The following is a 22,407-nucleotide window of genomic DNA, read 5'->3' on the forward strand; positions in this document are numbered from 1 at the left end:
AGAATAAAAAAAATAAAAAATAAAAAAAAATATAGTATACTTTAAGTAGATATTTAGGGAATTTACTAAAATTTTATCAGGAAACGATCAGCAATCCCGTGTTTAATAATTTTAAGAGATTTCTAATAAATTAGCAATACTCATCTTTTTCTGTGCAATTTTATTGCACTGGATAAATTTTATGATAAACCAATCTTTAAATACTCAATAAATAAAACAATGATACAGTATGGCACATATTTATTTATTATTACACTATGACATGGTTCCCATCAGTGAGAAAAATCCCCTCACCGTTGCATCCGAGACGCAGACTGTAGGATCACAGTCACGGCCACGGTCACAACTGAACACTTGGGTCGAAATTTTATAGAAATATTCGTCGTTCTATTAAATACTATTATTTCATATCGTGCACAACGCGATACGGAAAAGTCGTTTACTCTACAAAATACCACTCGTAACAACACCGATAACCGCGTTATTTCACTTCTCTTCCAATGCGATTAGATTACCAGCTGAAAGTAAAGAAAACTGTATTATTAAAGAGTTTAAATGCATTAAAAACTATCATGTTTTACAGTATCACTAAAACTTGTAGCTCAAATCAATAATAAAGATTTTCTAGCATTTTGATCTTTTGGGATCATTTATTTTATACACAGTATTGAGTATCTTATTCTTTCCAGCCAACGTATTATATAGTTTACTGTTCTTTCCAAAAACGATACCCAAAAATATATAAATAAAACGGCAAATATCAAAGGATTTGAGTGGCAAAAATCGTTCGGGTTTGTCTTGTAAATCTCGTCGTATAAGTTTTATCGGTGATCGTATTTGCTTACCTTTCTCCCCAGCCATTGCCGTATCCACCGCCGTATCCACCGCCATATCCGCCGCCGTATCCGCCGCCGTATCCACCGCCATATCCACCGCCGTATCCGCCACCATAACCGCTGCTGTAACCTCCTCCGTATCCGCCCCCATGGCCGCCCCCGTATCCTCCGTAGTGGTGTTCATGGATGACGTAAGAAGGTCCACTATCGTAACCTCCATAACCTCCTCCGTAGCCGCCTCCGTAGCCGCCTCCGTAGCCGCCTCCGTATCCGTAGCCTCCTCCGTAGGAGCGTCCGTAGCCATAGGCGAGTCCTCCGAGAATAAGTCCTTTCTTAGCGCTAAAACCAGAAAAACATTAACGTTCATAAAATCCATTAAAATGTATGAAAGAAAACTCATGCCGCTAGGAGGCGCTAGTGTAGCATGCCGCCATCAGAATGTATGGAAATTGGTGTTGTCATAAAATTTTACAAATCTCTATAATAGTGTGAATATTATGCCAAGATATGAAACAGCAATTTGTTAGTTAAACACTAGCGCCTCATCTGGCCTTGATTTGTTACAGCCTTGTCAGATATTAGTACAAGAGCGAAGTAAACTGTGTAGGGGTTGGTGGTGTGAAAGGAGTGTAATGGGTCGACGCAACCACTTCACAAATATGAATACCTTTAAAAAAATACTGTATTTATTCTTGAAACAGGTTCTGCATTTATTTATTGTGCTGTATTTATTTTTGCTACAGAGAAATCCCGGTAAGTTATAAAACTCAATTTAGGACGGGAGGAATTTACAATACGAGTGGGAGGTAATGCAATTTTATACATGTACAATACATCAAGAGATAACAAAAAAGAGAAGCAAAAGCTAAAAAAAAAAAAAATTATTAACCCTAAGCAATTTAAAAATGTGCAATACAGAATTTATTACTAAAACAATTTTCTGGGAAAAAAATATTATATTATTTTGGTTTTTCTGTTTCATTTTTTTAACTTTATTTTTCTTATTTTATTTTTACCTACTTATAATAACGTGAGTTATTACAAAAAATATATATAAAAGATATCTTGTATTTTTTTATTAAAATTAGGTGCTTTGACGATTTATCGCTTTATTACAAATCACAATGACATAAAAAATATTCCCGGTCATAAAACGAAGTTCAGACAAAGAAATTACTTTTATTTTGCGACAAAACCCACAACATCTTTCCTTCAGATATAAAGCGAATAGATAATTTGAATGATCACAAATCAAAAATAAAAATCTGGCTGAAAGAGATTAATGAAATCTGAAAAAAAACATTAAAAACGAAAAAGAAAACAGAATTGAATAACTTTAGTCCATCTCAGCACAGGTCACCCTAGTGAAAAGGACTAAGAAATACAATTTACTACACAAATATTCACTATTCGTATTTTGTATGTACAATGATTAAATAGTTGCTATAGTAAAAAAAATTAAAAGTTCCAATTTGAAAATTAAATGCAAAGCAGAATCTGATTTCTAGAGTTTACTGAACGAGATACACAAACGAACGAAATAAGTGTTTTTAATGATTGATTGATTTGAAAAAGTGAAGTATCTTACCCAAGTAGAAGTCCTCCCTTGACCAGAGCCAGCTTGGCGAGCTTCAGCTTCAGAAGGGTCCTCTTCTCCCTCACTTGAGGGGAGAGACTGTCTTCGGATTCTACGGAGGGGACCTGGACACATATAAGTTTACACGAATAAGCTTAGCCATTTCCTCAGCAGACGAATTTCGAAATATCGATAAAAAGTTTGCTATCAAACTTAAGACTCCGGATGAGTTGTGACATCATAAGAACTGCATAGTGCGTAGTCAGACACTGGAGAGATAGATTTACAGCTATGATACGCTAAACTTACTAACGTCACTTAGTGAGTAAAAAAAAATCTAACACTAATATACAAATTTGCTTTGTTAACACATTTTGAAAATAAACTAAAAAATGGTTTTCCTTATCGAGGACTTAATGTGAAACAACGTTATCTACAATAGACATACCAATAATTCGAGGGCTTAAAGTCAAATAATTTTATCGACAAATTTTTTGACGGCCAACTCTTTCTAAACTTTAACGTGGCACTCGTTTAGTAAATCATAAGTTTTCATTTGGAATAATGTACTCGCTAACTGACGGCCTCGTGGTCGAGGGGTAAGGCTCTCGACTAACAAGCCAGTGATCGCGGGTTCAAATCTCGGAGTGCGCAAAGAAATTTCTCAATTTACTCATATAAAATTATATAAAGTATATTTGCAGCACGTTGCAGAGTGGAAGATATTCTCAGTATCGCTCTGGTGTAAGTCCACCATTCTGAATTGAAACGTTGCTTGAATGCCAGGTAATTCCCCACCTTCCTCTCTCACATCTCCTTCCCCTCCCCGTTAACTTCAGCCTCACAACATACCCCCAATTGGGAATGCCATAGTCTCACTTGCTCCAGACGCTTTGGAGCAGTTGCGACTCTAGTGCGGTTTCAGTTAAATACCAATTAATATTACTGAAATGTTTTTTTTAGATAACTTTGTTTGAGTTAAAGCCCTTGCATTATCGGTGTGTTTTTAAATATCAAACGTTGCTTGATTTTAAGCCCTAGAAATATTTATAATTTGTTTCTTTTGGATTATGAGACTGCGTTCAAAATGTTGAAATTCGTGGCTTGTTTCAAAGGTGATGACAATGACCCAGATGAATAGATAAGTTCAAGCTAAGGAGTAAACCTAATACAATGTATTAATACCTACTTAGATAAACATCTGTAGCTTTTTTTAAAGACAGCATTGTCACATTCTCGAATCTGCGACAGTAATAATAGACATCACGATTTGAATAATTCATAGCAAATTTGGTGATAATAAAACTACTCGGTTTTTCCATATCCTTCAACATCACCGTCACAGTTCACGTGCTGAATAATAACTTCAGTGATTCACTGTCATATTAATATCTGGACTTCGTGCAAGATTGCGGTGATTCGTAAATAAAAATATTTTGTATGGTTAAATTTACTGGACCGTTACGACTATCACATACGTTTTAGTGGAACCGAAAGTGCAGATCTTTTTTTAAAACAGTCTATGTTTGTTAGGGATACGGAAGATAGGATAGGGATAGGAGATTCTCTTGATATATTCTATACCTGTTAATTAATTGACATTAATTTGTGATCGTACGCCTTATTTCGGTTCGGTATATGTGAAGGTTAAGAATGTCAAATTTTTCTTATTAAATTTTGTGTTACACTGGGGAGTTGGAGAATTTTAATAATAATGAGATAGAGAAAATCTGGTACAACCAAAACACAAGCAAGTGGGAAAAGGGGATATCTGAATAAAATCTGTTTTAACACTGACAAAACAGAACATGATAAAAATGTTAGGTTTGGTTCGTTAGATAAGGTTTGTTATTTTTTATTAAATGCTTTTTTGTCAGTATTATATTTGATGTTAGGATGTAACTTACGGCTGGTTCAGTTTTCTCCAGTCCAGTTACGGCTGCGGGCTCCAGTGCAGTTACGGCTGCGGGCTCCAGTGCAGTTACGGCTGCGGGCTCCAGTGCAGTTACGGCTGCGGGCTCCAGTGCAGTTACGGCTGCGGGCTCCAGTCCAGTTACGGCTACGGGCTCCAGTCCAGTGGGGAGCTCTGCGGCCAGGCCAAGGGCCACCACCGTGAAGCAGACCAAGAATATCTTGGCTACCATTGTTCTCTACAACACACACAACATTTATAAACACTTGCAAAACCATCAACTTCAACAATTCTAGCCCAGTCAGCGAGATAATACCTATAATATGTGGTTATCATTTTAAATACAGAGTTCCACAAACAATTTGTTACTGACTTAACTGTAATATGTTTTAACCAGGGGGAATTTATATGATTTTGGATGGCATTTGCAATCCGAAAATCAGCACAAAAAAAATTCGATTGAAGCTGTATTTTTTTCCCGAAGCTAATGCGACGATTTTGTTATTATTATTGTAAAAAAATTGCGTGATATAAAATAAAGTTTTTGAATATTTTACCAAATTAGTTCCAAAACACTTCACTATGCGTTTACGATTAACAACTGTGTGAAAACTTTTGAATCTAAACAACAAGAAACATAATTCTAATCTCTTTCATAAAAATGATGAAATTCAGCTCTTCACATTGTCTTTCTAAAACTTTGCACATTCATTTGTCGTCAGCTAAAATTAACAGGGCAAAATTATTTGAAAAACATTTTGTACCACTATGCAGTTTTATGCAGGGTCAAAACATCATCACCGAATAAGGTCTATTTTCAGTGAAAATTAATTTGTACACTATGTGCATCACATTGTATATTGTAATTTTTAACCAAAGAAATTCAATTTGAAGAAATATAATTGTTTAACAAAATGTTCAATAATTATATCGATATACAAATCAATTTTCCAAAAAAATGTGCGCAATTTAAATAAAATGCACGATTTAAAAATTGAATAATTAATTATGAATATATTTTCAAGTAAATTAATAATGATGACAAAAAGTAAAATTGAGAAGTCGCGATTTGCCTTTGAAAACCTGCTTCGGGTAGCGGTCATTTAAGACATAATCAAAATCATTGTAATTTTTTTTCACCCATTGTACTGTCCCCGAATTAAATAATACACACTGCGAAATATAGACATTTTATCTATTATCCACACAACTTAAATTACAACATATATTTTTAAAATGTGTTATACTAAGAAAGGGTTGTTTCACAAAATTTTAACATTCACAAATATTTATTACAAGTTAATTTTCAAGTAACGTAAAGGTCCTTTTCAAGTTCTGTTATGATATCATTATAGGCCAGCTGTTTCACAAATTTAAGTAATAACAGAACTTGAAAATTACCTTTGAAATTTGATGAATTGTTAAAATTCTGAGAAACAGACCCGCGTCCTATGTGAATTTCTTGAAGAACCATAAAGTATTGGCTGCATTCAATACCCATCACAACACAGACATGTGCCTGCTTGGTGGTCTAAACGTACCTAATAATTGTAATAACCATGTCACTGAATAAAGAAAAAAATTTAAAAGATTTAAAAAAAAAACAAAAAACGTTTTCATTTATTTTAATTTTCAGAATATCAGAGGAATTTTGAAGACGTTCTTTTTTTCGATAAGAATAAATTTATTCTTATCGAAAATTTATATTTATATTAAAAATTCATTTTTGATACCATAAAAAGTGGAAAACAAAAACACGTCCAAAATTATAATTTTTGTTAATCATAGACAATATTTATTTATTTATGTATTTATTACTCCTTCCATAATCAAAAATATAATGTTACGATAATTTACTTATTAATATCAATGCATTTACTAAGCCTAAAGCGAATTTAAATAGAAACTTTTTAATCTAATATTATTTTATCGAAGGAACTCAGTTTCCAACACAATAAAGAAAAGGGGTAAATCATTATTTAATTTTGTAACTTTGAATAATTTGAAAAATGCGTTTAAATATTGAATAAAAGCACAATTACGAAGATCATTCAAATTGATTTTATTAACATTTTAAAATAAAACAACAGGTGCAGAAATGTAGATGAAAAATGAAAACGAATAAGTCACAAATGAAACTTATGAAAGTAATGAAGCCAAAAGTGAAATATCCGTAGAAACTTTAATCTAATGCGGTGAATAAATACTGGGCGCAGCGCTTAAATCACAGTTAAAAAATAACAAGTTTTATCTTTAGGTTAAAATCACTTCACAATTCACCAACAATTTAAACTAGGGTTTTACAATCAACTTTGCGATTTTTTTAATACTTGCACGTACGTAATATATTTCTGATCCTTAACGCTCTGCTTCACTGCCAACAACTGTCAGTGGGCAGGTTGACTTTCCTTTTTTATACTCCCATGTTCCTCATGTTAATTTCACCAGATGACCTCCCCCACCGCACCACCCTACCACTCACTTCCTCCCGTGAAAAACCCTCCTCACATTCATGCGGATAATGGGCCATTAAACCGATATTCTCCCAAATTGATGATCTCTCGATATAATTTACATAATCATTATCGAAGATATTTACACATTCGGTATACAAACTTGAGCTCGGTAGCACGCGGCATTCTATGTGTGATCTGTGAAGAGGATAGAAGGCTTAACAGTTTACACATCGCCTGGTCATCTCGATTTGATCAATAAAATAGTCAATCAAGTGCTCTTATCGTTTTGCTGCCGGGTTTTGCTATTTTCACTGTCCAAAGTCCTGCCTTTTCTTCCCTACCAAAACGCCAAAAATTTTTGACGTAAAAATTATTATAGTATAATAATTACGTCATATTTGTGGTACAGACAAACATTCAAAATAATATATTATTGAAGATTTATCCTGATCTTTGAGGTATGTATTTCGAAATCAATCTATTTTAGCTTTAGGCTCGGTGCTAACATTATAAAAATAAAAATTTGGTAATTATTGTTATTAAAATAGCTAATTAATAAGGGATTGTGAATCTCTCGCATTGTCGTCTCGTAATATGTAATCTCTGTGATGTATTGGTACAACGGTTTTATGGAGACTGAAAAATAAATAAATAAAGAATAATGTCTTTCAATCGTGGTAATCTAGGAGTTGAGTCCTTTTTAGAATGAAATTTCCTGTTTTTTTTTTACTTTTGTGTGCTTCACTCAACAGTGTAAAGTCCGATTTGAAACTTTGACAAAAAAACCTTAACACTGTTCTTACGTTTGTTTAACAAGTTTAGTGTACGTTAAAAATCACTCATACATATTTATATTTATTGGTCTGCTTCTTTTAATTAGTGTGTTAAGGTTAACTAAGGTGCCTAGCTATGAAAAAACGCCTCAAGGACCTGTACCGCTATAGATTAAATAAGAAATCATTAATCAAGCAAGTATCCATTAACGAGGATACTTGCAAAAAAAAGCTATCATTAATTTCGAGCGTGATCTTTGAGCTTAAATTATAAAACTCCTAGATAAGTTTCTCATTCACTGTTCAATATTTCTTACATCTTGAACTTGACCCATCCACGAATATCACAAAAACAGGGGGGGCTTATCATTTTTTTCGTGTTCATTGTGTTTATTGTTCAGTTTGAGGAATTCATATTTATTAATTTATTTTAATCAGAAAATGCGTTAACTTTGCTTATATTTTAAAAGAAGTAAGTCTGCTGCGACACTTAGCGAACTTGTCACCCTTTTTACTTTACATGTATATGGAAGAAGTTCTATCTGCCTAACCTTGGTAACCTTGATGAAAAGATGTAACGGTTAAATAGTTCGAATTTATTTCGCACAAAGTAATCAGCCAACACTGCACGAAATATATTCATCAGACAGCCTTTTAGCACAGTGATCATCAACCTTTTTAACCTGAGGGCCAATTTATCAACTTTCCTTAGATCACGTGCCACAAGGTACACACAGCTTTACATAGTTAAATTTGCAGTTGGTTGTGTAATTAACCTATTTATATTTTTGAAACCCGTAGTTTTTAAATAAAATAACCATAGAACCGAAGAACAAAGCGCCGCAGTTAATAAAATTTTTACCTCTTTTTGGCATTTTATAATTGGTCGAATCACGAATTTCTGTATTCAGAATATTGATAAAAGATTAATTATTTGAGCGGCTGCTTCAAAACTTAGTTGAAAGACTTAAGTTTTTTGCTTTACAAAGCCAAGTGAGCCGTACAAAAAGGTTTGTAGGCCGCATGAAATGGGCTCGTGGACCGCGCGTTATTCACCACTGTTTTAGCACTTACTTCTTAACTTTTTAGCGCCTCATAAAATAATAATATTATAAAACTTTCTTGGATCCCAAACAAATAAAAGTGATCATTTTGTACTCCATGGCTAACATGTGGTTTCGATTACCCAAATAATAAAAGACATTGATATTTCATCTAACCTTCCTCTCATATTTTAACTACTTCTTAAAAAGTCAAGGGTGTCAGTTATTTTATTACAGTATACCAAATATGAATTTAGTTATAGCTCGTTGCTCGTTCTTGAACTTGTCCAAATGGGAAACATTAACTTCACTAAGACCTTTTCCGATCCAATAACCGGTTGAATTACAGAGAATAACAAAACTATTGAATTTTAATAATCACGGATGTGAAAAATCGCTTTTAAATAATATTATAGATACCGTATGGCACGATCGTCTGTCAACTAAATTAGTTAAAAATCAAAATTTAATTACCAAAATTAATTACGTTATAAAACGAAAACAGGACAAAAAAATATTTTGAAAATGTTATGTATTAAGGCTTAGGTATAAGAACAACGCCCGTCACATATTATATGACGTTGTCAGATATCGGCACTAAGTACTTACCATTATTTAATTTTTGATATTTGAATTCTTGTTAGTGAGTGGTTTTTCAAATATAAAGTTATGATTCTTGATTTGTGTTTCGTTTAAGTCGTCAAGCTTAACGTTCTTTAAAAATTAACGAAACATTGACGAGCTGAGAATCGGCGGTTCAATTTGAAGAATATACAGGAACTAATTGCCGATTTGATAACTACCCCACATGTGACAGGGCTTCAAACAACCAGGTCTAAATGACTAGGAGGGCATGTATTTATGTATTACAAATTTTTAATATACCAGACTGTTTACACCCTTCAAATAATATCTCAAGACAGGACGGAATATGTATAAGTTCATATTTTCTTCTAATTTTTTATGCTGAAACTGTTTACACACTCCGCCTCTTAAAAAAATATTAAACTTGTCTTAATGAAGTTATTTGCTTGCTTATTACTTTCAATTGGTTAATTACCACAAAAAATTAAATTAAAAATTGTCCCATGACTTTTGTGGCACTCGGTCTATTAAGCATGAAATTTTCCTAAATCTAAAAATGTTTAAAAAGTAAAGAAGATCATTTCCGTGTTATTTGCCGATGAATCGTTACTATTATACATATTATGAATAATAATTTTATCCTTATTTGTTTTGTTTTTTTTTCATATCATTTGAATAGTTTTTGTCCGTTGCCAAGGACATATATAAAGGGAGGATTTGTGGGGTTCAAACCCCCCCCCCCTCTCTCAACGGCCTCAGTATTGAATAGGAAAAAAAAATTTACTTCCAGATTACCAAGGAATCCATAATTCCTGGAAAATATAACAATATTATTTGCACCATCTCTTTAATCAATGTGATGTAAATAATAAGTTGTGGTAAGTAGAGAAACAAAAAAAAGGATGCACTAATTTTATTTTTAATAACGTTCAAAGTCAAATCAATAATGCGGTTGATTTTTATAGTTTTTAGTCAGAAAATTATTGGCATTTAATACAACGCTGTCGTCACAATGATGATATCAAAGATCGTAGAAAACTATTAGGTGTAGGTACTGATTTCCAAACAGAATTCTGAACTTTATAAGATCGTAACAAAATAAACTTCACAAAAAGCCGTAACCAAATTAAGACTATATGTACCAACCTAAAACTATATGTACCAAAAAAAACTTTTTTAAATTTCATCATCGAACTCTCATTTACAAATTGTTTTACAAATAGCAAGGCCGGTCAAAGAAGGAAAAACAACAATGAATATCTTGTTAGATATGAGGAATCGCTAGAAAAAAAAACACCCAGGAATAAGTGGACTTTATTTTGTTTTCTGAATACCTAAAACTGACAGAACCTTCAATAGATTTTCTTTTAAGCATTTTTATCACCAACAGCGAAATATCGTAACGTTACCAGATAATTGACTTATGTGGACTTTTTAAATTCTACTATCGCCATTATTCGTGACCACACTCAATGGTTCGCTGACCTCTCACGTCTAACGAGACGAATCAAGACAAAACCAGATAATTTATCACAAGGTGTTACAAATCAGAGCCATTTCTTGTAGACCGTTGATATAGCGGAAAGTAGTTATTTTGGATTTCTCGGCTGAGTTCAACCAAGAAATCCGTTTTTTTTACCTTTGGAATTTTTTTGTTCAAAACTTAAGTCGTTCTTCCATAGATGGCAGTTTTTTTTCTTTAATATTATTACAAAGCAGTTTTGGCAAAAAAATACAGATATTGGGCGGAGCGATGCATTTTGTTTGTATGGTTTAAACTACGTAGTGTCAAGACAAAAGGAAAATAAGTGTTGACAAGAATTTTATAGCAACTTTTTTCAAATTGGCGTGCATTTTTGTGAACTCTAGCATAGCATTATAATCATAAACGACTGAATTCAAAATATCACCATGATACACCACTTGTGATTGATGCAGAATTTTTTATTTTTTCCATAATTTTCCGAATATCGCACATTACACAATTTAAAAAAAATGTATTTCTTTTTGTGTGAAGGTGAGTGTTTAAATCGTTCCACTGTGGAAAAAAACTAATAAAAATCAATTATGCCGTATTTTACAACTTTTCTTGAAAAACAGTTTCATGAAAAATAAAATTGAAAGTAATTGAAATTGTTCATATAATTCTTTCTGTGATCTGAGCATAAACAAAGAATTAAAAAAATAATTATTTATTTAAACAGTTATTCATTTAAATGTTCAAATAATAACTACATGAAATAATGACGCGTAAGTAACTAAGTATTATTTTAATCTCCTTTACCGTCAATTTATTAAGATTATCGGTTTTTCTGCCAAGTCCTCATAATGTGTGTTCACATTGATTTTCATTAATTGAATGTGCGTTTTCTTAACCAATGATTTTCTGAGCTTCAGCGAAGAGATTTCAAACATTTCATGCAACCGAAAGCAAACATTTGTAAGAATATTTGGTTATTGACTGCCAAATAATTATTTATTACAAATAAATATTTAATATACATATAACTACCTCTCCCTGCTTCCTGTTTTCGTTATTGTGTAAAGTTATTACTTGGAATATTACCAATAATATTTTTTTATATGAATACAGCTTAATACTCCCAACTCACTTAATACTCATTACTCAACCGTCCGGAGCTAGTGAGACTATGGCATCCCCAACATGGGTATATTGTGTAGCTGAATGTAGTCGGGAAGGGAAAAGATGGGCAAAAAGATGGTGGGGAATTTCCTGTTCAGATCTGGTCTCCAAACACGGCGAAGCCATTTCAAGCAAAGTTTCAATTATGAATTGTGATATTTCACTAGGGCGATACTGAGAGTATAGAATGTGGCACAAATATACTGGTTGTTCACATAATAGTTCATAGTTCCACTGTCATTCAAGAGAAAAATTGATTTTGTTAACTTTATCGCAAAACGTTACCAAGAATTAATCACTTTGAATACAACACTATTTAATCAAAATAATCGAAACATTTTATTGAATAGTGGTGCATACAAAGTGATTTATTTTAATTAAATTAAAATGGTATCACAAAGAGAATTTGAGAATTTAATCAACTTTATTAAACTTTAGCAGTTCCGCAAAGATGTATCGGGTTACACCCTGCAGCCTGCATTTTCCTGATGATAAGAGATACTCCCTGATTATTATATGAAATGTATTGTAAAGTGGAATCACCTTTTTTCACAGCATTGCATTTAATTCCACTTTGGGTAATACCTCCATTAATTGGAATATTTCGAGAAAAAAAATGGTTCATGTTATTTGAATTCAAACAAGCTTAACACATTATTTAATGTGTATACAAAATTGTTGTTTGAATATGTTATCCTAACTGGCTCTCTTACTTACTTAAATATAAAAGTATTATACTGAACAAAAATTTAAGGTGAAGGTCAATCTCCTTTCAAGTCATAAGGGACATCCTACGTTTGTTGTGTGTAAGTCATATGATGTAGAATTACTGTGTATGGTACAAATTATAACCGATGGTTTCATAATGTTTGTGATGGTTCATTAGCACCATTTCATTTACTTACGGTCAAGTTCCCTTGAGGTGTTACAAGTTACAAGTATGTATAATGCACAAAGCTGCTATAATGATAACCATACAATGTAAGCAAAATAGCTCTTTAGTTTGGATGTTGAAGCAACATATGTGTTTTTGCAATTTAAAGATTGTCGATGGCTTTTTGGATAAGAAACTGTTAAAATTGTCAGACTTTCATCTTTGAGTGTCAAGAGTGCAATCTGTTTTGCTTTTTTGGCTGAGTATTTTTTTGTTTGTTTTATCCGTATTTATTTTGCTTGAATGTGGAGAACACAGATGTCTAGTTTCCAGGAATAAGCTCAATTTTCCATTACTTTGGATGATAATGATCACACTTTTCAATTATTGTAATAATTCCTTCTATAAAATATTCAATTTTATTGGCCTTTCCGGAGCATAAGTCTAGAAAGGTTGTAAATTGTCCACAGCGGTTTTCTTTCATGTCAGCGTAGATCACACTGCTATGGTTTTATCTCCATAGTTTATATTGCAGACCTCTTTTCTAAGTACTTGTAACACGATCCTACTCGCTCAGGGCGTCTAGCACAGTAAAATCGATAACTTTACAATATCGGGTAGATAGGCGCAACCACCGAAGATTTTATACTATTTCCCTAGCACGGTGGCGCTGTTGGTACCCAGTCTGATACTGATAATGCAAATTGACATACTCTGGCAACACTGGCGCATGTGCTTTTAAATTTACATTCATAAACGTCAGACGGTTATGTAAAAGTTAAAAATAGTAATAAATTAACATCATCTGACTAACAACTTTTGTTTCTCCAAGTTGGAACGTAATCAATAGAATCGTGTCTTAGACAAATTAATTAAGTCTGTGGATCTTGAATATGATTTCTTTCAATTCCAAGAGCTAAGTTAGTTCACCTTCATTCATTAAAAAGCAAATTATATTGCAACGAACGAAACAAACAAACAAACGAAATTACCCATAAAGTGGTTCATATTGACAGCTTATTTGACACAAGGGCAGAGGCAGAGGCTTTTGTATACTAACTGTCGAAATCATACTCTAACCGTGCTTGCAAATATCGCTAACTGACCATAGATGACCATAGAAGGATTACGTCAATATTGTATTGACATAGGGCTTTATCTCTTGATCTCCAGATGTGCCAATACAGGTGTTACAAATCGGAAGGTAGGTAAAAGATAACACTTCTAAGAATTTCGTGTCCTGTGCAATGGAATGAAACATTGGTAAATGGATGGCACAGATTTATTTATTAATAATATGATTTGGTTCTCAACCAGTGCGCTCCTCTCACTGCACCTCCACCAGAACAGGCTGTTGACTCACAGTCCCAACTGAACACATCTTGTTTCGGCATTTACATCAAATATTCTTTGTTTATTTGTATTTAGTATTTCGATAAAATGCGATTGATCTTATTAAATACTATTGTAACGTGCACAGCACGATACACACATAATTTACACCAAACAAATAAGGCGAACAATGCCGTATGTTTACCGCGTTGTTCTTGATCTTCTCCATGCAGTTACCAGCTGAAAACAGATAAAATGCAAATTTAAGCAATTTTTTTTAAATATGTTAAATTATTCTCCTGTAGCCACAAGGAAATTATTCAAAGCATGGATATTATTGATGAAGGACAAATTCATCAAATTTTTAAACATTGAAATTATGTCCATAAAGTTCTATGCTTCTATAAGCCTTACAAATTGGTACGATTGTTTACGAACGACGCTTGCCTCTCACGGAAAAATAAATTGAAAACAATAAAGGATATTTGGATTGATAAATTGGGGCAGTGGCAACGTGGGTTTCGGTAGCGCAATGAAGTCGTCCTTTATTTTTTTTTATTTTCACGGAAAATAATTATATTTAAATCTTAATTATGTCGTTAAAATTTATGTCGTTATCTCCAAAAACTTGAACTTGGTAAATCCTGACGTTACAAAAGACACGATTCAGTACAATTATTTTTAATTCGAATGGGAGTGGTGCAGTGGTCGCCCGCAAATATCAACATTTTGACGGTTTATATCTTCTCTCTTATATTTTCCTCAGGATCTGATTAATATGACACAATTGTAAAAAAACATGAAATTTCGATGCAGGAGACGACCTCATTGGCAAGAGCGTCCGGGTGGGCACTACATTTCGCTGGGTAGCAAAAAAAGTTTCAGAATTCCATTTTGTAATCATCGCGTCTAATAGATCTAATCATCTTCCCCTTTTGATACGTGAGTAGGGAACCCATCGCCCCAACATGGCGTCTACAGGCGTCCGGGAGTCCATGTACTGTGCTGCTTCTTTGACCTCCGTCCATAGCTAGCTAACTATTTAATAATAATAATAATAATAATAATATTTTATTCCAGGATGTGGGGAGGTTTGTGCAATCCCACACGTCCCATATAGATATACATTTTTTTTTTGTACAATAGATATAATAAATTATCAAATAAGGAAAACTATGCAGGGTGTGGTCTTGAGTGCGCTTGGGCCCAGCGCTCACTCAGGAGTGGCGCTTGGTGCTGGTAGGCTGCGGTTAAATATTGTTTCAAAGAATAATAAAAATAGATTGTTTTACCTGTTCTTGGGTGGTCCGTAGGTCTCATGGGGAACTCCATAGCTGGTGGCGGGAGGACCGTAGCTGGATTGTGGGGGTCCGTAGTTAGCGGCAGGGGGGCTATAGTCGTATCCCTGATGGGCTGACTCGTATACTACGGAAGGAGCGGGAGCCTGATGACTGTGAGACTCGTAGTGAATAGCCGGAGCGGGGGCAGGGCGGGACTCGTAGTGGACAGCAGGGGCGGGTGCCTCGTATCTGAAAGAAGACGGGACGTAGCTGATGGAGGGTCCCTGGTAGGAATAGCCGTGGGATGGTGCGTAGCTAGGAGCGGAGTGGAACTCCTGCCCGCCGCCTCCGTGTCCGGAATATCCTCCTTGGTATCCTCCCTGGTATCCTCCTTGATATCCTCCTTGGTATCCTCCTTGATATCCTCCGTCGAATCCTCCGTGATGGGATGGTCCCTGGTACTCGTGGACGACGTAAGATGGGCCGGACACGTACACGTGGCCACCATCACTGCCGCCTCCGCCTCCGTATTTAGATCCACCTCCGAACTTAGATCTGAAACAATTTTTTAAATAAATTGTATTCATTTACTTCGTTTTTACTACGTCATAATATTATTTATCAAAAAAATATGGATAATTTCTGACTGATAATCGGACTGAACCTTCCGGATGGAATCTTTATCGATTTCGCTACCAAGCCCCCTTTCCAATATGACGTTTTTACCATGATCTGAAAATCACTAGCATTGTTTCAATTCATTTTTGTAAAAGTTTTTGTTCGTGTTCGCACCCATATCTTAGTGTTTTTCTAATTCCTATGGTTTAAAAAAAAATATTTACATTTTTTTAAGCAATGATTATTATGACTGATAATCGAACTGAACCTTCCGGATGGAATCTTTATCGATTTCGTTACCAAGCCCCCTTTCCAATGTGACGTTTTTACCATGATCTGAAAATCACTAGCATTGTTTCAATTCATTTTTTTTTAAAGTTTTTGTTTGTGTTCGCACCCATATCTTAGTGTTTTTCTAATTCCTATGGTTTAAAAAAAAATATTTACATTTTTTTAAGCAATGATTATTATGACTGATAATCGAACTGAACCTTCCGGATGGAATCTTTATCGATTTCGCTACCAAGCCCCCTTTCCAATATGACGTTTTTACCATGATCTGAAAATCACTAGCATTGTTTCAATTCATTTTTGTAAAAGTTTTTGTTCGTGTTCGCACCCATATCTTAGTGTTTTTCTAATTCCTATGGTTTAAAAAAAATATTTACATTTTTTTAAGCAATGATTATTATGACTGATAATCGAACTGAACCTTCCGGATGGAATCTTTATCGATTTCGTTACCAAGCCCCCTTTCCAATGTGACGTTTTTACCATGATCTGAAAATCACTAGCATTGTTTCAATTCATCTTTTTTTAAGTTTTTGTTTGTGTTCGCACCCATATCTTAGTGTTTTTCTAATTCCTATGGTTTAAAAAAAAATATTTACATTTTTTTAAGCAATGATTATTATGACTGATAATCGAACTGAACCTTCCGGATGGAATCTTTATCGATTTCGCTACCAAGCCCCCTTTCCAATATGACGTTTTTACCATGATCTGAAAATCACTAGCATTGTTTCAATTCATTTTTGTAAAAGTTTTTGTTCGTGTTCGCACCCATATCTTAGTGTTTTTCTAATTCCTATGGTTTAAAAAAAAATATTTACATTTTTTTAAGCAATGATTATTATGACTGATAATCGAACTGAACCTTCCGGATGGAATCTTTATCGATTTCGCTACCAAGCCCCCTTTCCAATGTGACGTTTTTACCATGATCTGAAAATCACTAGCATTGTTTCAATTCATTTTTTTTTAAGTTTTTGTTTGTGTTCGCACCCATATCTTAGTGTTTTTCTAATTCCTATGGTTTAAAAAAAAATATTTACATTTTTTTTAATGAATTTTTTTTGAGCAATGATTAAAGTGCAGTGTTAAAACGACTTATATTCACGCTAATATTATTATACAGCATGATGAGGTAGGGAAATCAAGAAGCTGCTGAAGGATGCTTACCCGAGTAGAGCACCAGCTCCGAGAGCTCCAGCCCCGAGGATACCTCCCTTCAGCAGCAGTCCTCCCTTGAACAGGGCGAGCTTGGCGAGCTTCAGCTTCAGCAGAGTCCTCTTCTCCCTCACCTGAGGAGTTAGGCTATCGTCAGACTCCACCAGGGGAACCTAAGCAAATTTAAAACATATTCTGAGACACACCACAATCAACTTAATCAGATACTTAAGTCAGGCCATATCAATGGCTAAGAATAACAGAAGGGTATGTATGAGACGATATATTAATGTGAATGAACCAAAAATTGCGTGACAAAACAGAATTGTGTAGCGGTAAATATTCTCTGTCTCCCCCTGCAGAATAAAGGTGTGATGGTTAGTAAGTTTACCAACACCGATTTGATTTTTTTTAATCTGAATAAAGAGTCCCAGCTGCCCAAAGCGATTGGACTATGGCATCACCATTTCGGGGTATATTGTGTGACTGAAGGGGATGACAAGGGAAAGTAAATTGAGGAGAAGTCGAATGAGAATTTTGTGAAGTATCGGGCTATTCAGATGTTGTCATTAAACACGACTAAAGTCATTTTGCGCAAGGTTTCAGTTCTTAATAGTGGTGTTTCACTAAGGTTATATTGAGAATATCAATCACTCTGAAATTTTCTGCAAATACATTATTTTGTATTAATAATTAAAACAAATATTTGCGCACGCCGGGAATCGAGCACACGACCTTCGGATCCGTAGCCAAGGATCTTAGTTGCTCGCCCCCGGTGGTCGATGATAATAATTATTTCAATGTTACTGACAATTGTTACTGAAAACCTATTTTTGTTATATTTAATTACAGCCTTTACCGGATCCCCGGAACCCCGGACCAATGAAAATTTAAAAATTTGATTTTATTAGTGCCAGGAGTTTGAATGGTAGAAGACGTAGGGGACACCCAAGGAATGAGATATGGAGTCGAATTAAAATTGATTTAATGTAATTTTTTAACAATAACGGTGTGGTATACAGTAGTGAATGATGACAATAAAGAAGTCAGAGACGCCGGAGAAAGACATTAGCAATAGTGAAGCATTGCGGGGTACACTAGTTATAAATAATCGTCCAAGAAATCTTCGAGATAGATCAGCTTAACTACTTCTTATAAGTATTGAATTTAAATTCACAATAGGTTTAGTAATGATGGATATTGAATATGGTGAACCTAAATAGTGATTCGGTCCCAAAAATGTATAATCCCTATGGGAGTAAAATGATTAAAACAAATAAACTTACCGATGACTCAACTCCTTCGGAAGCTGGGTCCAGTCCAGTTGGAAGTTCTGATGCCAGGCCGAGGGCCACCACCGCGAGGCAGACCAGTAATATCTTGGCTACCATTGTTTACTGCAATAAACAAACATTGTTAAGTGCATATTCATGGCACTACTGTGCAAATAGCCCCCATGTTTACAGTGAGAAGAGCTTCAGGTAGAAATAATGAAAGATTTTAAGCACGAAGGTCTGACTAGTATTATCAATTATTGCAAAAGATGCCCAACTTGACGTAAAGACAACAAACAACTAATTATACACACTTCTAACTAAAACTATCTTAGTAAAATATTAAGAAAAATGTGGATCTAATAACACGTATGTAGATATTATTACGTCAAATGTTTGCATGTAAAATTGAGATTTTGCCTTGAAAAACTCGCTAGTAAATTTCATTGATTGGTTTCCAATAGTTAGTAATTGACCTATCAAAAGCCTATCGATACTTGAGAGAAGATTCAAGGGGAGCGGGCCACAGCCTTGTGGGAACCCCGGACCAACGCTCTGATAAGTCACAAGATCACTTGTTACCAAACTATAATTTAATCGTCCTTGTACTACTTTAATCTCGAAAATCTCTAAACTTAATAATCAAACTTAGACATAGAAATAAATAATCGGTGTGTTTAAAGGCCCCACGAGAAAGTGTTGTATGTGATAACAAGCTACAGTTTTGTATTAATTAATGATCACCAAGCAAATATGGTGTTTCCGCTGAAAGCTACATTGTCACCACTCTTTCTGTTATATGCTTATTTTATAAGAAATAACGGAGAGGTTGCTAAGGAGCTATAGGCGTAACTACATTTCGTTCCAGAAACGCGTATTTAGTGTACTTAGTATGCGAACAGTGAAGTCTTCCGTCACCAGACACAAACATAATGAATTGACATTATATACAGAGTAAGAACCGAGCGGATGTCTGACTAAATATAAACATGTTTCGAGTACGAGGGATCGGCAAACACCTCCAGTTACAGTGCTAAAATAATACCGCATGATGTAGGATTGTGTTTGATCAGAGAAACGTATCGAATATGGAGAACAAACCACAGAGTGATTGATATTCTTTAATTAGCAGCAATACTAGAACGGCTTTTTAGACCACACTGAAATTTGTACAATTTATATTGCGTGGAAGTTTTGCTTTAAGTATTGTTACAATGATAAACTTAATGATAGTTATTTTGTACATAAACGAAAAGTTTAATATTACGTCATTTAATTTATAAGAGTATAAGCTATAAGCAGTTTAAAAAAGTTAGGTGTAAGTATTTGGAGAATCTATAACAGAAGATCAGATTAAATATGTTTTTAATCATCGCAATTATTTAATAAAACCGGTTAGCAAATATTTAGAGAAGATGCTGAATTCTTTCGTGCTGTTGTACCTATGCGAAAACCACAAATACACTACAATGAACAAAAAACACAAGCTTGTATAATTTAAAGAAAAAAATACGAATTTACGACCGACCGATAATAATAAACGAAAACCGGATTTTTTCGCAAGGTTGACTCGATCATTAAAAAACACATATAAATAAAGGATAAATTTGTCATAAGATGAAAATCACTTCACAAAAGTCACAGGAGTATTAACACCAAAAGAAAAATATATCTTAAAGGGATGATATGGAGAGGTTATACTTGTACGTACATAATTTCCTATCGGCTTGTCACACTGTCACCAACTGTCAACCGCTAGGATACTTTTCCTTTTTATACGTCGCAATTTTTCTACATAATTTCACCGGGTCCCCCTCCCATCCCCAAATAGTGTACTCTCCCACTCCATAAACATAGCACCTGCGGTCTTCCGACAATTATCGCCAATTGTCGCCACAAGTAAACGTTCTCAGCGAACTTTGATTTGAGTAGCGTAGATAACAGCAGAACACACTTTAATTCTTTATATTTTCGGTTCCTGATCAACACTTGCATTCACCCAGCATATAATTTATATTTACTTTTAACCTTTTCAGACCTGAAATAAAACTGGCAGTGGTAGAATATATTTAAGCTTTGTAATTGAAAGCATTTGGTAGATATATTTGGAAATTTTCAGTGTTTTTTTTTCAATAGATCTCGTATGGCGTATTTAACGTAAAATAAAAAATCGCAGTGTTTTTAAAAAATATTACATTTTATCAAATTAAAAAAAAAAAATACATAAAAATTAAAAATTGAAAAAATACCTTCAAAACTTACACTATTTAAAAAATCAAAAAAAATCGTCGAGATTGAACACAAAAATTGCATTTCAAAATAAAATAAAAATGGCTACCACCTAAAATGTTAAATAAAATCCAATCAAAAAAATAGCCCGCATTGCCAATTATACCAGTAATTGAACAACTTAAACCGCCAATTTTTATTATCTCTAGATAGGGAGGAAAATTTTTTTAAATCTGTGTATTTTCAAACATAAACACGGTCCGAGGGGTTAATAATCACTACTTAGGTTTCTATGTAGATTTTATTGAAAATTAAAAGCTTCCTGAATACGTAGGTACATATTAATTTATGAATGCTATTATTTTTTGCCTTAGAAAAATGCAATGCTTCTAAAATAACTAAATTAACGTATGTGCCCGTTATCAAAACTTTCGTCAAAAGAAGTTACATGTATACAAGCAAAGTAGGATGTTTATACTCATACAACAACAACAACATATATTCTATAAAAGAATAGACAAAAACATTAAATGCGAATAAATTGTGATCTTTTCAAGATAAATAATTACTTTTTCGACTCTGAACAAAGTCTCATGCTACGTATTCATTTGTCAACCAAAACGCGAACGGAGCCACGAATTAAGGGAAAAGAACGAAGCAACTCAACATCATCAGCTGCGGGCAGACTGATGGAACCTAAGCGCACGCTAAATACTAAGTTTGGTGATCGCGCTTTCGCAGCATCTGGGCCGAAGGCTCGGAATAAACTTCCTCCGGAACTAAGATCCATAACAAGTACAACAGAATTCAGGTCTGAACTAAAAACTTACCCTTAAATTAAATATACCATTTCTGAGAGAATGGACCCATTTATATCAAATTTTCAAATTTCGCTAATAAACAATTAGTTAATGTTAATTAAGTGTTAATCTTAAGTGACCTACCAGGTAAGTATGGCAATGTATATTATCTCCATATATAGTTAGTAATAACATAGATCATTGTAGAAATGTATTATATATTTGTACAGGGCCCTTAAGGTTATCTTCCACAAAAACGGCGCTATAAACATCATCCAAATATGATTATTATTATTATTCACTGCGAGCGGCGTTTCGCGCCATTTTGCGGTTACTTGGTTCCTTTCCCATAAATTGAGGTTCAGCTGGGCAGTTCGGCTCGCGCATGTATACGTAGCATATATATACTCGTATAAGATGTAGGATTGTGTACTTTTATGTTATGTTTCTCTTTAATTTTAATTCGTTAGTAAGTACAGTATAGCAATGCGGATTATTTTAATTAAATTATGCAAATGACATTGAAATCTATAACCAATTAATCACGATCACATAATTAATTTGTTTTTAATTCGATGAGGTGATAAAGATAACTGCTGCATTGTTATCTATAATATTCCTTATGCGATTATTTATTGATGTCTCGAAAAATGAGAATTTAGAATGAATAGATAATAAAATATTTAATTTCTGTATTACTATTATATACTATTTCTTTAATGAAAA

The 22,407-nt window shown here is 33.9% G+C and overlaps 2 protein-coding genes across 2 annotated transcripts; both read right to left on the reverse strand.

Moving 5' to 3' along the window:
• Positions 1 to 225: 225 nt before the first annotated feature.
• On the reverse strand, positions 226 to 6,784 carry LOC149425216 (uncharacterized). The gene is made up of 5 exons (XM_089651019.1): positions 6,665 to 6,784; positions 4,320 to 4,562; positions 2,425 to 2,537; positions 846 to 1,175; positions 226 to 518 (listed from the first exon to the last, which is right to left on the reverse strand). Exons 2-5 carry the CDS (start codon positions 4,554 to 4,556, stop codon positions 512 to 514), a joined length of 687 nt encoding a protein of 228 aa, XP_089507145.1. The 5' UTR covers positions 4,557 to 4,562; positions 6,665 to 6,784; the 3' UTR covers positions 226 to 511.
• A 7,194-nt stretch (positions 6,785 to 13,978) lies between these two features.
• LOC149425217 (uncharacterized) lies at positions 13,979 to 20,494 on the reverse strand. Its single transcript, XM_089651021.1, has 5 exons — positions 20,364 to 20,494; positions 18,665 to 18,775; positions 17,391 to 17,551; positions 15,324 to 15,866; positions 13,979 to 14,271 (listed from the first exon to the last, which is right to left on the reverse strand). The coding sequence occupies exons 2-5, from the start codon at positions 18,767 to 18,769 to the stop codon at positions 14,265 to 14,267; spliced, it is 816 nt and encodes a 271-aa protein (XP_089507147.1). The 5' UTR covers positions 18,770 to 18,775; positions 20,364 to 20,494; the 3' UTR covers positions 13,979 to 14,264.
• Between the last annotated feature and the right edge of the window lie 1,913 nt (positions 20,495 to 22,407).

The sequence above is a fragment of the Hesperophylax consimilis genome, chromosome 3, assembly GCF_061612785.1.
Source record: "Hesperophylax consimilis isolate HC1 chromosome 3, BYU_Hcon_1.0, whole genome shotgun sequence".
NCBI classification, from domain to species: Eukaryota; Metazoa; Arthropoda; class Insecta; order Trichoptera; family Limnephilidae; genus Hesperophylax; species Hesperophylax consimilis.

Excerpts from the sequence above, each read along its gene's own strand:
- LOC149425216 (XM_089651019.1), bottom strand. The coding sequence starts at position 4,556 with ATGGTAGCCAAGATATTCTTGGTCTGCTTCACGGTGGTGGCCCTTGGC. Across the intron at positions 2,538-4,319 it reads TGGAGAAAACTGAACCAGCC|GTCCCCTCCGTAGAATCCGA; the intron begins GTAAGTTACATC and ends ATATGTGTCCAG. Across the intron at positions 1,176-2,424 it reads AAGGGAGGACTTCTACTTGG|CGCTAAGAAAGGACTTATTC; the intron begins GTAAGATACTTC and ends TTCTGGTTTTAG.
- LOC149425217 (XM_089651021.1), bottom strand. The coding sequence starts at position 18,769 with ATGGTAGCCAAGATATTACTGGTCTGCCTCGCGGTGGTGGCCCTCGGC. Across the intron at positions 17,552-18,664 it reads CCGAAGGAGTTGAGTCATCG|GTTCCCCTGGTGGAGTCTGA; the intron begins GTAAGTTTATTT and ends AAATTTGCTTAG. Across the intron at positions 15,867-17,390 it reads GGAGCTGGTGCTCTACTCGG|ATCTAAGTTCGGAGGTGGAT; the intron begins GTAAGCATCCTT and ends AAATTGTTTCAG.